Consider the following 16,299-nt stretch of genomic DNA (forward strand, 5'->3'; position numbering starts at 1 on the left):
GTGTGTGTGTGTGTGTGTGTGTGTGTGTGTGTGTGTATGTGTATATATATATACACCACATCTTCTTTATCCATTCATCTGTCAGTGGACATTTAGGCTGCTTCCATTGGAGGTCTCTTAATTAGTGTTGTTTTCCTTATTTCAGGTGTACTTGAAGGGGAAGTCCGGAGACAAGATGATCCATGAAAAGAATATTAACCAGCTGAAGAGTGAGGTCCAGTATATCCAGGAGGTGGGCACCCCTTCCCTTTGTGGAAATGACCTAGGTCATTTCTCTGAACCTCATATTTTTTTGGCTCCCTTCTTTTGTAGGTTATCATTCTCTCCCTTCTGCTCCCTTCGTATCTCCAAAGCACCATGCCCCTTCATGTGTAAATATCATTTCTGATCCTTCCATTAATCAACCAATCCATTAATCAACAGATACTTATCAAGCACCATGCACCTAGCACTGTCCCCCCAGTCATCCTACCTAAATTTGCCAGCCTTGCTTCCTTACTTTTCTTTTTTTTTAAACATATTTTAAAATTTATCTTTTATTTATTTTTTTGGCTATATAGGGTCTTAGTTGCGACACACAGGACCCTCGTTGTGGCATGCGGGATCTTTCGTTGTGGCGCGTGGGCTCCTCTCTAGTTGTGGCCTTCAGGTTTTCTCTTCTCTAGTTGTGGCGCATGGGCTCCAGAGCATGTGGGCTCTGCAGTTTGCAGTACGCAGGCTCTCCAGTTGAGGCGCACAGGCCCTGCAGCATGTGGGATCCTAGTTCCCCAACAAGGGATCAAACTTGTGTCCCCTGCATTGGAAGGTGGATTCTTTACCACTGGACCACTGGGGAAGTCCCCTCCCCACTTTTCTTAACCCTCACTCTGGCTCATGTTTCTCCTTGACACTTGTCACCATGACATATTACATGTTTTACTTATTTGTCTTTTGGGTTGTGTGTCTCCACAACTAAAATGTTAGATACACCAGGGCACGGTTTTTATTATTTTGTTGCTTGTGTAGGAGGGGCTGGGTTGCAGCCCCACTTGACTAGAATCTCTCCTTTCCCAACCAGTATTTAGAACAGTACCTGACTCATAGGAGTATGGGTTGTGGATAGGCACAAAGATGGGTGAGTTGGTGTGCTCTCTTTCCCAAAGCTAAAGCTTCTTGCCCTCTCCTCCCAGGCCAGGAACTGCCTGCAGAAGCTCCGGGAGGATATAAGTAGGAAGCTTGACAGAAATCCAGGAGATTCTCTCCATCAACAGGAGATACAGGTAATAGGAAATGGTCCATGGTTGGGTCCCCACTGAGGAGGTGGGGTTGTGCCATGTACCAGTCACCCAGTGGGAGCCGAATCTAATGCTGCTGCCAGGAAAGGCGAGAATACAAATGATGCTGGCTTCTCTGAGCACTCAAAACCTTGTTAGGGCTCTCCAGCAGATGGACACTTGTATTCACACTAATCAGCCTACATACAAGCACACCTGTTCCTAAAACATGTGCAAAAATTGAATTTATATCAATAAAATTATTAAGTTAATGGCAGGCCATCTTATATATAAGGATTCTGTGATCAATCTTCTTGTAATACAAAGACTTATAAAGAGACAGTTAACCTATAAATCCAAACTTCTCATAAGCTGATCTTGCTTAATTTGGTAATGCTTGTGGTGTAAATTGGAAGTCTTGGTCCTTGTCTATTATTACTGTCTGTGTCTACAGCTATCTCTACCCTGGGACAGGAAGCTCCTCCAGGTTATGGTTCACTCCCTGACCCTTGTCTCTGTGTCCCCACACCTCAGCCCAGGGTCTGGGATGCATAAGGTCATCAGTAAATGTTTGTTAGACCAAACTGATAGGAGAATCCCTCTTGGGATGGATGATCCTGGGATCCTGTTTTTCAGTTCTTCAAAAATTTGAGGATAGAAATGTCCCCAGGAGAGCAGAACTCTCTTCCATGACTTCACCCTTAACTTCCCTTAGATTCCGAGCTGTGTCTCCTTCATTTGCTTTTGGTTTGGTTGTGGTGGTCCTTCTCCAGTAGGTCCTGTCCTCGTTCTCCTAAAGGGAAGAGTGACCTAGCAGCTAGTGCCAGCAAAATTACCCTTTGTCTTGGGCATGTGCTAGGCCTGTGTGGTAGATTCTCCCTAATTCATTTTGCTTTGGCTGGAGGTAAGACTTTCACTGCCTGAGCTCACATCTGGCTGGTGAGAGATGCTTTGTCTGGTGACTGAAGAACCTAACGTGTTCAGAGCCCAGAAGTCCAGGCACCTTGTTTACACAAAAGGACAGTCGTATGATGACTAATCAGGCTTTGCATTGGAAAGAACTGCAGCAAATGCCGCTTCCCCTTTTGATTTATGTTTTGTCAGACCTTGTCAGGATCCCCGAGGGGCAAAGGAAACTCTTTGTTTATGGCAGACAGCTGCTTGTATTTCCTGGGCTGCAAGGAATGGGCCTGCACATTTTCCAGTCTGCTGAAAGATTTTAGCCTGGGGTTTCTTTCCTCCTCCCAACAAGGCTAGATAGAGTATTCCCTCTCAAGGCTGCACATGTTTCTCCACTCCCTCTTTTCTCCGTTTTCCCACAGAGCACTAGATGTCTTTTCTCCCTTCCTTCCTTCCTTTCCCCCTTCCTTCTTTCCTTCCTTCCTTCCTTCCTTCCTTCCTTCCTTCCTTCCTTCCTTCCTTCTTTTTCTTCTTCCTCTTCCTCCCCCTTCTCTCTCTCTCTCTCTCCTCTTTCTGTCTTTCTATCTAAGATTTGAACTCTTAGAAGAATAATGTTTCAAAAATGTATGACACTGCTTATATGTGGAATCTAAAAAAAAATGATACAAATGAACTTATATACAAAACAGAAATAGATCCACAGACATAGAAAACAAACTATGGTTACCAAAGAGGAAAGCAGGGAGAAGGAATAAATTAGGAGTTCAGGATGAAAATATACACACTAGTATATATAAAATAGATAACAAGCAAGGACCTACTATATAACACTGGGAACTATAATCAATATTTTTTTAATAATCTATAAGGGAAAAGAAACTGAAAAAGAATATGTATATATATATGTATAACTGAATCACTTTGCTGTACACCTGAAACTAACACAAGATTGTAAATCAACTATACTTCAATTAAAAAAAAAAACAAGGAGAACAATGTTTCAAAGTTGATTGCTTGGGACTGTTTTCACTACCAATTTTATGTTTCTTTGAATAGGTGGTGACAGAAAAGCCAAATGGCTTTAGTCAAGGTCCCCTGACCCCACATAGCAGCCTACCTGAGGTAGGTAACAGGGAAAATAGTGGTAACTACTGCTTGGCCAAGAGGCAGGAAATAATCCTTCCTGATCTTTTTGTTTATTGCTTTCTCTCTCTCACTAAATATGAGAGTAATATTTACTTGCTGTAAAAATTCAAACAAAGGAGAAATGTATAAAGTGGAAATTTTCCTTTCCCAATCCCACTCCTTGTAAGTATTCAAGATTAACAGATTGAAGTGGGTGGGTCCTTTTATTTATTTATTTATTTATGTATTTATGTATTTATGTATTTATGTATTTATGTATTTATTTATTTATTTATTTTGCCTTGCTGCCTGGCTTGTGGGGTCTTAGTTCCCTGGCCAGGGATCGGATCCACACCCTTGGCAGTGAAAGCACAGAGTCCTAACTGGACCGCCAGGGAATTCCCATGGGTGGGTCCTTTTAGAGCAGTGCTTCTCAGCCTTCATTGCCCATTAGGATGGCCTTGGGAGCTTTAAAGGATGCAATATCTGCATGCCATCCCTAGAGACTGTAATTTAACTGGTCTGAAGTGTGGCCTACGCATCAGGACTTTTAAAAGCTCTTCATGTGATTGTAATATTTAGCCTATTAGTTCTATTAGTTCTAATATTCTAGTCTAAAGTTCTAGAGTGTTTTTCTATACACAGACAACCATATTTAAAAGCCATATGTGTATGTGTGTGTATATACTAATATATACACATGTACCATATATACATACATGGATAAATGTATGTATATAATATGCACATACTTTTCACAATTGCAGTCATGATAAATACATTATTTCTTGCTTGCTTTTTAATTTTTTTAATCTGAAAGGTATATATAACCTTCTTTCCATATTTGTATGTGTAACTCTGTCTCATTCTTTTGAATAATGACAAAGTATTTCCTTCCATAGGTGTACTTTCTTTCCCCCCCCAACTTTATTGAAGTATAATTGACAAATAAACATGGCTGTACTTTTTTTTTTTTTTTTTTTTTGTGATATGCGGGCCTCTCACTGTTGTGGCCTCTCCCGTTGTGGAGCACAGGCTCTGGACGCGCAGGCTCAGCGGCCATGGCTCAGGGGTCTAGCTGCTCCGCGGCATGTGGATCTTCCCGGACCGGGGCACGAAGCCATGTCCCCTGCATCGGCCGGCGGATTCTCAACCACTGTGCCACCAGGGAAGCCCTGTACTTTTTAAAAAAATGATATTTGTTATTATATTTTTTGTGATTACATAATAATATAAGACACACATACTGTAGAAAATTAGGGAAATTCAGAAACACAGCAAAGTTGAAAGAAGAAAAAAAATATCAATTGTAATCTACCCAGAGAAAAACCAGTTTGGTGAGATTTCCTTTGTTTTTCCTTCAGTGCAAATATATATTTATGATATTGAGATTAGACTGTATATAGCATTTCTTTGCTTGGACAGGTATATTTTTGGATTAGGTTTGTTTGGCTCTCAAGTGCAGAGCTGAATCAGACCTTCCCATCAGTTCAGGGCTCATTATCATCATTGGTCCCATAAAGGCCTCTCACTGCTTTCACTTTTTTTTTTTTTTGTCTCCCCCACCAAAAGGTACTCACTCTAACATATTCAATATATGATTTAAGTATGCCTATTAAATACGTTTTTAAAAATTAATTTATTTGTTTTTATTTTTGGCTGTGTTGGGTCTTCGTTGCTGCATGCGGGCTTTCTCTAGTTGCGGCGAGCAGGGGCTACTCTTCGTTGCAGTGCATGGGCTTCTCACTGCAGTGGCTTCTCTTGTTGTGGAGCATGGGCTCTAGGCGCGCAGGCTCAGTAGTTGTGGCGCACGGGCTTAGTTGCTCTGTGGCATGTGGGATCTTCCTGGGCCAGGGCTTGAACCCGTGTCCCCTGCATTGGCAGGCGGATTCTTAACCACTCTGCCACCAGGGAAGCCCGTTTTTAATTTTCATAATAGTGGACTTGTGCTGTATTTCTGTTTTTTCCTTTTTTATCCAACACCATGTTTTTTTTTTCTTTTTCTTTTTTGTAACAACACCATGTTTTTAGGCTCAATCTATGTTGCTGCGTTAAAATCTGGTTTGTTGTCTCTAGCTCCTGCATGTAAAGTTTTATAACTCTCTTTTTTTCTCTTCATACTGTATCATTAAAATTTTCCATGTCATCAGAGAGTCTTATGAGAACGCCATTTGAAAGAAACACATAACAGTTGTGCTCCAGGAGGAGCCTTTTCAAACATTCTCACCTGCCCAGCAGCGTAGGCACAGACATAGGGGAACTGACCAGATAACTTACTGACGGCTGGATTTGGAATGTTGTGATTCTAGCCCCTTACTTTAGATGTGCAGTTTGGATGTTTCCCTTCCCCGAATCACCATATTTGTCAAATATGCTGTTGGCAACAAGTTATAATAACACCTCGCACTATCTGTTCAGCCTTTCTTCTCACAAGCTTCAAGCCCTACCGGATATTATCTTAGTTTTGAGGCAGGCTGTAAGGCAGGACGTGGTAAGGAATCTTCTCCCTGCTTCCCAGATAGCGAAACAAGGCCCACAGGACTCAGGGAATAACACAGCCACCCAGGGACCCTGTCCCCTCCTCCCAGCTGAGCTCTGTGCTCTGGTTTGAAGGTGCTGCTACTTCCTGCTGTGCAAGACTGGGAGGGACTTTTCTGTCAGACTCAAGGGAGCTGGTAACTGAAGTGCAGCAGAGATGAGGGCGAGAGCATACATGCCAGTTTGGGTGTGCCTGGTGGAGAGACTCACAGTAACCTCAGTGAGACACCTTTTCCTCCATCGAATCAGATTCCTGGACCTATTGGATGCTTTTGCCTTAAGCTGCCCATCTGTCAGTAACCCTTTATCTGCTGATCTTTGTGCTAAGTGCAGAGAACCACAAAAGACGTGTCTTTGGGACATGCCCCTCATGATGAGTGTGGCACAGTCCCTGCCCTTGGGGAACTGTAGTCCAAAGTGAAACATGGTCCCTGCTCTCAGAGAGCTCTAGTCTGGTGGAAGCAGGACAGACACATGAGAACGGCATAAACATACCTGCTCATTAATCAGTTGATACATGTATAAGAATTACTACAGTGTGTCCTAAAATAATCAGGTGATTGGAAGCTAGTTGAGTTCTTTAGGGTATGAGAGTGTTTTCATATGAATAACTCAGAACTCTTTGGTGCCTATGACTGACTAACTCTCCCCTTGTGTGATGTGAATTCTTTTGTGAGGGTGGTCTGAGCAAGATGGTCCAAACAAGTGTGCGTTGTCAGGGGGACTTTCTCTTACCAAATCACAAACATAGTAACTTCACCTTCCCTTCCCTCCTTTGGCTGCAGGTGGACACCTATATAGATGAAGATGTCAAGAGCTTGAGGAGGACTGTGCAGGACTTGCTTGTCAAGCTGCAGGAGGCTGAACGGCAGCACCAGTCAGACCGTGTGGATTTTGAGGTGAGATTTGGGATCTGGGGAGAAGGGTGCCCTAAGGGTTGGGCCACTGGATACAGGTGCAGATGAAGTCTTCCTGGCTGGAGTGCCATCAACTGGAAAGGCTAGGCTCTGCGGCCTGGAGCACTTCCTGTCTGCTTTACCCTTTCCTGGATATTTATCGTTTTTGTTGTCTAAAGCTAGCTCTTGAGTCTCTGCTCAACTGGAGCTGAGTGGTGATGCTGGTCTGGGAGAGCAGGTACTTCAGAAGTCCTTTCTATAAGGACTGCTGGGCTCTAGGCACCATGCAGGCAAGGATTGTTGCTGTCAAGTTCACCACTGCATCCCCAGTGTCTGGGACAATAGCTGGCATCAGGTGTGTGCCTCTTAAGTGTGGACAGGATGAGTGGATGAATTGGTGTGGTCTTAGGAAGAACTGTGCCCATGGAGTCAGGGGACTTTAGATCAAGACTTGGTTGTATGTACAACACAGAGCTCTGTTATCTTTTTTTAAAAATTGAAGTATAGTTGATTTACAGTGTTTTTAGGTGTACAGCAAAGTGATTCCATTATATACACACATATATATATTCTTCTTCAGATTCTTTTCCATTATAGGTTATTTCAAGGTATTGAATATAGTTCTCTGGGCTATACAGTAGGTCCTTGCTGTTTATCTCCAGTATATATAGTAGTAGTATCGGTTAATCCCAAATTCCCAATTTATCCTTACTCCTGCCCAGAGCTCTGTGATCTTGAGTGAGTATCTCAATTATTGTTATAAAAGTAATACTAGGTTAATGTAGAAGATTTAAAAAAAATACAAAAATCTCTATATAGAGAAAGCCCCCCACTATTAAAAGGTTCTGACGTCTTCCATGCATTCCAGACAATTCTTTGGGTATAAGATGAGGTACACTGGGCAAACAGAGTAGTTTTCCTAGCTGCTCTATGTGAGAGTGTCCATCTGTTATCTGCTATTGTTCACCCACACGTAAAGTACTTTTTAGGTCAGAAATATGTAATCATAGGATCCTGCCCTGCCCAGGCTTGCCAGGGTCTGCTGGAAAGAGGAATCCCAGCCTGAACTCTTCTGTTTCATGGACTAAGAGAGAGAATTTTTTTTTTAGGCCACGCCACGCGGCTTGCGGGACCTTAGTTCCCTGACCAGGGATTGAACCCAGGCCCCCAGCAGTGGAGGCGTGGAGTACTAACCACTGGACCGCCAGGGAATTCCCTAAGAGAGGGAATTTTGAGAGGTGTATTGAGGGTGAGGATGAAGGGCAGTGAGAGTGATCAACTGCCTCAAGAGTAGTCGAAGTCTTACCTGAGTGAGTAGTTTAACCTCCCTAACCATCAGTTTCAACTTTTGTAAAAAGGGGTCATGAAATACACCTCACAGGTTTGATGTATGGATTGAATGAGGTAATACATGTAAGTATATTTATTACTCAAAAGAGTTTTAGAAATAAAAAATATCCTATGTTTTTCTTAGTGATCAGTTTAACACGTGGGTTTTCCTATCCTAAATAACTTGGGCTTAGGGTAATACTAAGATTAGTTTGTCTCAGAACAGAGTAGCTGTGCAGTAAAGGAGTTTGTTGTATCTATTTCAGATTCCACAATTTGTATAATTTGGTTGACAGTGAATTGGTTCAATGACCAGCTTTACCTTCTTGGAGTAGAACAGGAGGAAGGGGAGCTCGAGGCTGTAGCACTGACCAGACTGTGAATTTTAGAAAGAAATTTCTACATTGAGAGACACTGTGAAGTACTGGTTGGTTTTGGCAGCATACAGGGGGCTCAAAGCTTGAGCAAAAGTGTCCTGAGTAAAAGCCCAAGGCTAGAAGACCCCTGACAGCTGTTAACCACACACCCATTTCTTACAGGGGGCTGCCCTTTAACCCCAAGGCATGCAGCACCCACCTGCGATAGGAGATGCTCCTTGGGTTTCTCCCACTGTTGGGGTAGGCCACCACACCCTCTTAAGATTAAGAGGTTCCCTTAGGGCAGAGCTGGCTGGAGCTATGGGACTGATGTGGCAGAGGAGTGTGTTTTTTTTCCTTTGTGATCCTACAGCTGGGTGTGAGGATCATCTGTGGCCATTAATGCTGTACTCCGAGCACACATCAACCTGGGTGCAATGTTTGTGTACAGAAATGAGAGACCTTATTTTTACATTCCCGCCCATGGGGCTGGCCTGTTCCAGGCCAATACGAGACATTTGAAGGCTTTTCTCTGTCTCTCCTGGTGAATTAGACTTTCTGGTCTCCTTTCTGAATATGCGGGGTAGGAAGGGCAAGGTTGTCAATTACCATGAGGAAAACCTCATGGTTTCCCGTTCTACTGGCTCCTGGCTGTTAGGAGGGATCTGCCGTGAGTTTGCTCTGGACAGAGCTGTGTGCAGCATGGACACATCCCATCACACATCACCCTGTGCTTTGATTTCTCCTCCTTGATTCTGACTTGGGAGGAGCCAGACAGACTGGTTGCTGGTGTTCTGTTTTACCAGGTCTGGTTAGGCTTTCCGGAGGCTTCATGGATTCTTTTTTAGTAACTGACTGGGGAGTCAATATGGGGTATCTGGGAAGCATTGAAATGGATGATGAAGTAACCGGGTTCTGTTATTCATTGGCTGTGTAACCTTGAATAGGTCAGTTGATCTTTAGTTGTGAAAGGAGAGGGTTGGACTAGATGACCATCAATTCCATTCATGATATTATGGAGCGGTGGCTCTGTGCTCAGTGTTGTGCTGAGCTCTGGAAAGGTAACGGTGCCCAAGGTCTCTGCCATCATGAAGTTGATGGTCTCCTGGGGGGTGTACACAAGTGACCGGGCAAAATCTGCTCAGTGCTATAAGAGGGAAGGCTGTGTGTCTTCTGTGGACACACAAGGAAGGGCTCCTCACCCGAGCTCAGAGCTCCCTAGAAGAAGGGGTGTCTAAGCTGAGACCTGAAGGATGACTGGAGTTGACAAAATGCACGTGGGAGGAAAGGAGGCAAATTCTTACTTTTTCACTACAAATTCTGCTTCTCTCCTTTCCAAATTGGCTTATCATCTTTGACAAAGAGCAAATTCTTCCTGGTGCTAGTAGCCCTTCCGGGTGCCATTTTGACCTTTACAGTATGGCTGGAAGTGAGGACAAGGAGGAGTGGGAGACAGAAGGAAGGACATGGAGATCTCCTGCCCTGGATTTTTTTGCGCTTGCACGAGGAGGAAAGCTGAAACACTGGGTTAAGCTTGGGTGGCACTGGAGGGCTGGTGGGGATGTTGACGAAGTCAACCATCTGGAAAGCAGTGCTTGTGGGTTCCAGGTGTCACTCTAAAGTAGAGCTTGATCAACTATGTGACAATGAACCCTGCAAGTGGAGTTAATCTGCTAGTCTCCTGAGTGGCCCTGGAGCAGTGAGTGGGAGACAGCAGTGTGCTCATCAGGCTTGCTTCCCTCCTCACATCACTGCACCCAGCTCCCTGGGTTTTTTTTATTTTTAATATTTATTTATTTATTTGGCTGTGCTGGGTCTTAGTTGTGGCGTGTGGGATCTTTAGTTGTGGCACGTGGGATCTTTAGTTGCGGCATGGGGACGCCTAGTTGCAGCATGTGGGATCTAGTGCCCTGACCAGGGATTGAACCCGGGCCCCCTGCATTGGGGGCGCGGAGTCTTAGCCACTGGACCACCAGGGCAGTCCCCCTCTGGGTTTTTTTTTTTCCTAAGGTTTTTATCCATGTTTGTCCCTCTGCATGCTTAACGCATCCCCATCCTGTGTCACAGGTCACACTCAGTCGGTACCAGAGAGAAGCAGAACAGAATCAGGTGGCCCTTCAGAGAGCAGAGAACAGAGTCGGGCAGAAGGAGGCGGAAGTCGGGGAGCTGCAGAGATGCTTTCTAGGAATGGAGACGGTAACTGTTGGAGTCTTGTTCTCCAGACTCCTGGGCCGGAAGGCGCCTGGGATTGACTGAGGTGGTCGCAGGGACTGTCCTTCTCTGAGCAGCTCCAGAAAAGCACATTTCATAGCTTCCTCCAGCAAATACCTTCGAGGACCTTTCAGCCCTTAAGGAACGGGAAGCTCTTTCTCAGTCTAACTTAGCCCTTGACAAATAGAGTTGAACCCATTTCCATTTCAGGCGGGTTCTTGAATAGCTGCCCTTTGGCCTTTGAAGATGGTTCTTCAGGAGCCACTCAGCCTGGTTTCTCGGGGACTGGTAGCCATAGTTGGCAGGGGGGCCTGGGTAGTGCAGGGCCAGACTCTCCCTCTGGGCAGCTGGGTGAGGCTGAGAAGTTTCTATGTGCTGGGGTGGGAAGGGTTATCGTGGAGAGGGGAGAGTGCCCCATCAAAGCAGCTTGGGCTGCTGCTCTTTGGCAGCTGTCCCAGGCCCAGCGGGGGCTGACTGCCAGCCCTAGTGCCCATCTCACCCCAAACACAGGAACTGTCGCCATCTCCTCATCTTAGATTTTCTTCACTTTGGCACATCCAGGAGCATCAGGCCTTACTGGCGAAGGTCAGGGAAGGGGAGACAGCTCTGGAGGAACTTCGGAGCAAGAAGGTTGACTGCCGAGCAGAACAAGAAAAGTAAGGACTCTGGTTCACCGTGAGGTTGGGGTGCAGGGAGGGGAGGGCACAGACCTGGGGAAGAGGAGCTGGTGTTGATCTCAGATCTTCCAGGTCTTTTTTTTTTCCTGTACGCGGACCTCTCGCTTTTGTGGCCTGTCCCGTTTTAGAGCACAGGCTCCAGACACGCAGGCTCAGTGGCCATGGCTCACGGGCCCAGCCGCTCCGCGGCATGTGGGATCTTCCCTGACCGGGGCACGAACGCGTATCCCCTGCATCGGCAGGCGGACTCTCAACCGCTGCGCCACCAGGGAAGCCCAGATCTTCCAGCTTTGACTCACCGTGTGTCTGCTCAGTGTGGGGCCCTGCCCAGGGAGATACTGTTGGGGAGGCTGCCATCTCCAAGGAGCTCATTTTCCAGGGAGTAATAACCTGAAGAAAGGGCTTCTACAGGGTCAAGCAGGAGCTGGTAAAGTGTCTGCTGTTGTGGCACATCATTCCTTGGTTGTCACACTGGATGTGGAAGTGGTATTATTACACCACAGCTTACCCCCCCCCAACCCCTAAGCAAAAACCAACTGTAAACTATCTGAGGGTAAAATTGAATACTTTCCTCACAAGTCGTGCTGATGAAAATACAATGAGCAGCTTCGTGGAGAGATACTGAACTTCTTTCATCTGAACCATCTCAGAAACTGAGACCCACCTGTCAGCAGTGGCATCTAGGGGATCTCTGAGATCCTTTCTACTCCAGGGTTAGAGGATTTTGTGAATTCCCTCTGATCAGAGGGGATCAGAGGCCCCAGACCAGTGAAACCTACAGGGCAAAGATTGAGCCATTCTTGGACCTTCACGAATTTAGAAATTTTTTCCACTGTTGGCAAGTAATATAGAAGATCTCAGATGGTAAATCAAATTTTTTAAAACAAATTTATTTATTTTATTTATTTATTTTTGGCTGCAGTGGGTCTTCGTTGCTGCATGCTGGCTTTCTCTAGTTGCGGCGAGCGGGGGCTACTTGTCATTGCAGTGCGTGGGCTTCTCACTGTGGTGGCTTCTCTTGTGGCGGAGCATGGTCTCCAGGTTTACAGGCTTCAGTAGTTATGGCAGACAGGCTCAGTAGTTGCAGTTCACAGGCTCTAGAGTGCGGGCTTAGTAGTTGTGGCGCACAGGCTTAGTTGCTCTGTGGCATATGGGATCTTCCTGGACCAGGGATCGAACCCGTGTCGCCTGCATTGGCAGGTGGATTCTTAACCACTGTGCCACCAGGGAAGTCCCGGTAAATCAAATTTAACATTAGTATATTGGTCTGGACTTTATTGTATAAGTTGGACCTTTCTGAGTTCAACAGACATTACCTGAAGGGCCTTCTAAGGAATTCCAAGATAAACAGACACAATTCTTGCCTTCTTGGACCCCTCAGTCTGCTGGGGGTCCTTTTCTCTCCTTTGGGATATCCTTGATCTAGGCCTGCCTGGCATGAAAAATGCAGACATTGTATTGTAGCCTTCTTTCAGACTTCACAGCAGAATTGCTTTATTTTTAAAAAAAAAATTTTTATTTTTGTATACATTTATTTATTTATTTTGGGCTGCATTGTGTCTTCGTTGCTGTGCACAGGCTTTCTCTAGTTGCGGCGAGTGGGGGCTACTCTTCGTTGTGGCACACGGGCTTCTCATTGTGGTGGCTTCTCTTGTTGCGGAGCACGGGCTCTAGGTGCACGGGCTTCATTAGTTGAGGCACACGGGCTCAGTAGTTGTGGCTCACAGGCTCTAGAGCGCAAGCTCAGTAGTTGTGGCGTGCAGGCTCAGTAGTTGTGGCGCACGGGCTCAGTAGTTGTGGCGTAGAGGCTTAGTTGCTCCGTGGCATGTGGGATCGTCCTGGACCAGGGCTCGAACCCGTGTCCCCTGCATTGGCAGGTGGATTCTTAACCACTGCGCCACAGGGAAGCCCCACAATTGCTTTAAATTACTCAGCACTCCCTTCTCAATGGTGGAGGTGCTCATGGGCAAGAGACTGAGTGGAAGGAGCAGGAGAAACACAAAAGACCAGATAATCCAAAACCGAGACTTGGGGATGGCAAGTGACAGCTGTGCATCATAAATGCTGATTTTCTAAATAAAAGGAGACTGAGTAATAGGGCACTGGAGAGCTGAGGGTGACAACTTAGAATGTTTGAAGCTTAGGAAGGATGAGTTTGGAGGCTCAGATTGCACTGTCCCCCACGCTGAGCACTGCCCATCTTCTAGCAGTGGGCGCTTGTCTGTTTCCTCAGGCAGACCCAGAGAGTAATGGGTACCAGCAATTCTTCAGCACTCTGAACTCCTGGACACTCTCCCCAGCCGCCTGACCTTTGGAGATCTTGGCCCAGTTTGCTTAGAAGAGGAGAAGGAAACAGCAGTGTCTGGGAATCAGGAGACTTAGAAACAGACTTGTGTGAAGAGGATTTAAGGGTCCTCAAATCTTATCTCTCTCTTGATTTAAAATCCCTGCCAAAGCTTGATGGTCTAGGGTATCATAATCCCAGCTTGTACTTGAATCTTTCCAGGAAGGAGGAGTACATTACACTCAAGGCAGTCCACTTTCTGACAACTTTAATACTGAAAAAGTCTTTCCCGTGTTAATATAAGAACTCCTTCCTTGAAACATCTACCTGTTGGCTCTAGTTTTACCCGTAGAACTATCCAGAATGACTTATCTTTCCGAGCCTCAGTTCCCTTATTTGGACTAGATGATCTCTAGTGATGCTTCTGATGTATTGTTCTAAGGTGTCCCACCACCTCCTCCTTACAGCAGACCACTGAGGAATCAGGCAGAGGGAATCGTGCCTGATCGAAACCCCCTGAGCCCAAGGCCCTTACTGTGACTGGGTGGAGAATGTATCTTTTCCCCTTGCCTCAGCCTTCTGGTCTTAATCCCCAGAGCTGCTAACCTCGAAAAGGAAGTGGCTGGGTTGCGGGAGAAGATCCACCACTTGGATGACATGCTTAAGAGCCAGCAGCGGAAAGTCCGGCAAATGATAGAGCAGGTAAGCAGGGTTAGATCTTACCCTGCTCTGGGTTACCCCCTCTGGAAGTTTCCACATTGTCTAGCCCTGTTTTCCTGTCAAGTCTACACCTTTATTGATTTATTCTCTTGGGTATCTTGGCTTATATTCATTAAGTGTCCCATAGAACATTTATGGCAACCGATTACTAGGTTAGGGTGATTGGGATTTGCTTTTCTCCCATCTTTCCCCTACTTTTTTGGTTATTTGCCTTGTGCTTTCCCATGGGAGAAGAAGGAAGAGGTTATTCTCTCCCACACTTTGAAGAGTGCTGGTAAATGAGTAATTAAGTTGCAATAAACTCACTTATCTGTGTGTAGATTTTCAGCCTTTGCACCTCATGCACATTTTCTGCCTTCCCTTGCCTGAGCTAGGGTAGCACACTCAGAATATGCCACTTTGTAGAATTGTTTTGAGAATTTAAGATACCCTAATTGGGAGGGCATAGTTGCTGCATGTCAGCTCCATGAGGGCTAGGATTTTTCTGTCTCGTTCACTGCTGTTGCCCATTCTCTAGAACAGGGCCTGTCATATGGTAAGCACTCACTAAATATCTCTTGAACCAATACCTAATTTGTATTTCCCAAAGTCAAATGGAATGGGTTTTGAATCATCCATTACTTTGGATTATCAGAGTGGTGTTCCCCTCAAACCCCTGCCCCCACACCTGGGGTAATCAAGAGTTTAACACTGACTGAAACAAGGCTTTTATAGAAAAGCTAAGCCAGTCACGTGAGAGTTGCAAAACTCTGCCCTTTTTCTCTGCTGGCTCCCCTGGCAGTGCAGTGGGGGGCAAAGTGCGATGAGTATGTAATGAGGCATTTCAGAATGAGCTCCAGTGTCTGCCACATCTTTGCAGCTCCAGAATTCAAAAGCTGTGATACAGTCAAAGGACGCTGCCATCCAGGAGCTCAAGGAGAAAATTGCCTACCTGGAAGCCGAGGTGTGTGTTCTGGGCAGCCCTGGGAAGGAAGCAGACTCCTGAAGAAAAAACTGGACATAGGGAGGGAGAGATTCTGGAGGGGGGTCTCGATCCTGTCTAGCTGCTGCTCGGAAGTGAGTAGCTGGGGTGGTTGACTGATCTTCAGTTCCGCTGAGTGAACATTTTCTAAGACTCTTCAGGTAGTTAAGACCTGTCCCCACTCTGAAAGGATATATCCTCATGGTGCAAGTCCTGTGCCACATAGCAGCATGGAGGCCGGCCCTTCATTCTGACTGTATGGGCTTGGCAGAGGAGCTGACAGTGGAGCTGAGCTTTGAAGGAGGATGCATTCTATAGGTGGAGTCTTCTCCTTGACTAAGGCGATGGGCTCGATTAGCTAATGAGTTCTTGGTCTGATTTCTACCATACCTCAGGGCCCTTCCTGTCCATTGACTGACTACCTGAGATTGCTTTGCAGCCATTGTGTGAGGGTCCCAGCTAGTGGGGGAGATAAAAAGAAATGGGAGACAGAGTTGTTTATCTCCAGGGAGATTGCAGTCTAGATTTATAGATAAAATACATTTTAAAAATACGTAAGAATACTTTATAGAAAAGCATATGGACAAACATAAGTAAATATCTCAGCAGACTATAGGAAATTATATGCAAGAAATGTATAGAGAGGATTTACAGGAGATGATCAGTGCTGCACAGTTATTGAGAGAATACACCTTCAGGGAAGGAGGGAGAGGGCATCCTGGTGGCACACAAGGTAGGGGTGGGGGTGACAGCAGCGCACAGAGGTGGAGACCAGAATGAGCTGGTTAAATGTGGCATGGGGCAAACCAGAGGAAGCCCAATTCTAATCTCATAACTTGTGTTACAGAATTTAGAGATGCACGACCGGATGGAACACCTGATAGAGAAACAAATCAGTAATGGCAACTTCAGCACCCAGAACCGGATCAAGACTGAGAACCTGGGCAGGTGAGTGGGCATGCATGGAGTGGGCCCCAGGTAGAAAGTGAAGGAAAAAGGGACAGAGCCATGGGAAGGAGACCTTTAGTGCCAAGGCCAGGATGAGGCTC

At 45.7% G+C, this 16,299-nt stretch overlaps 1 protein-coding gene across 8 annotated transcripts in view; it reads left to right on the forward strand.

Moving 5' to 3' along the window:
* The window catches only part of TUFT1 (tuftelin 1), a 45,285-nt gene that overhangs the window by 26,731 nt on the left and 2,255 nt on the right, over positions 1 to 16,299 (forward strand). For 4 of the 8 annotated variants that reach the window (XM_067036082.1, XM_059080762.2, XM_067036092.1 and 1 more), the window contains 9 exons: positions 146 to 232; positions 1,170 to 1,259; positions 3,210 to 3,275; positions 6,602 to 6,715; positions 10,465 to 10,593; positions 11,170 to 11,264; positions 14,166 to 14,271; positions 15,149 to 15,232; positions 16,098 to 16,198. In XM_067036082.1, the coding sequence (XP_066892183.1) occupies positions 146 to 232; positions 1,170 to 1,259; positions 3,210 to 3,275; positions 6,602 to 6,715; positions 10,465 to 10,593; positions 11,170 to 11,264; positions 14,166 to 14,271; positions 15,149 to 15,232; positions 16,098 to 16,198 (872 nt within the window). The remainder of the gene's footprint in view (positions 1 to 145; positions 233 to 1,169; positions 1,260 to 3,209; positions 3,276 to 6,601; positions 6,716 to 10,464; positions 10,594 to 11,169; positions 11,265 to 14,165; positions 14,272 to 15,148; positions 15,233 to 16,097; positions 16,199 to 16,299) is intronic. The other 4 variants (XM_067036091.1, XM_067036087.1, XM_067036098.1 and 1 more) reach the window with 1 other exon arrangement.

The sequence above is a fragment of the Kogia breviceps genome, chromosome 1 (assembly GCF_026419965.1).
Source record: "Kogia breviceps isolate mKogBre1 chromosome 1, mKogBre1 haplotype 1, whole genome shotgun sequence".
Classification (NCBI taxonomy): domain Eukaryota; kingdom Metazoa; phylum Chordata; class Mammalia; order Artiodactyla; family Physeteridae; genus Kogia; species Kogia breviceps.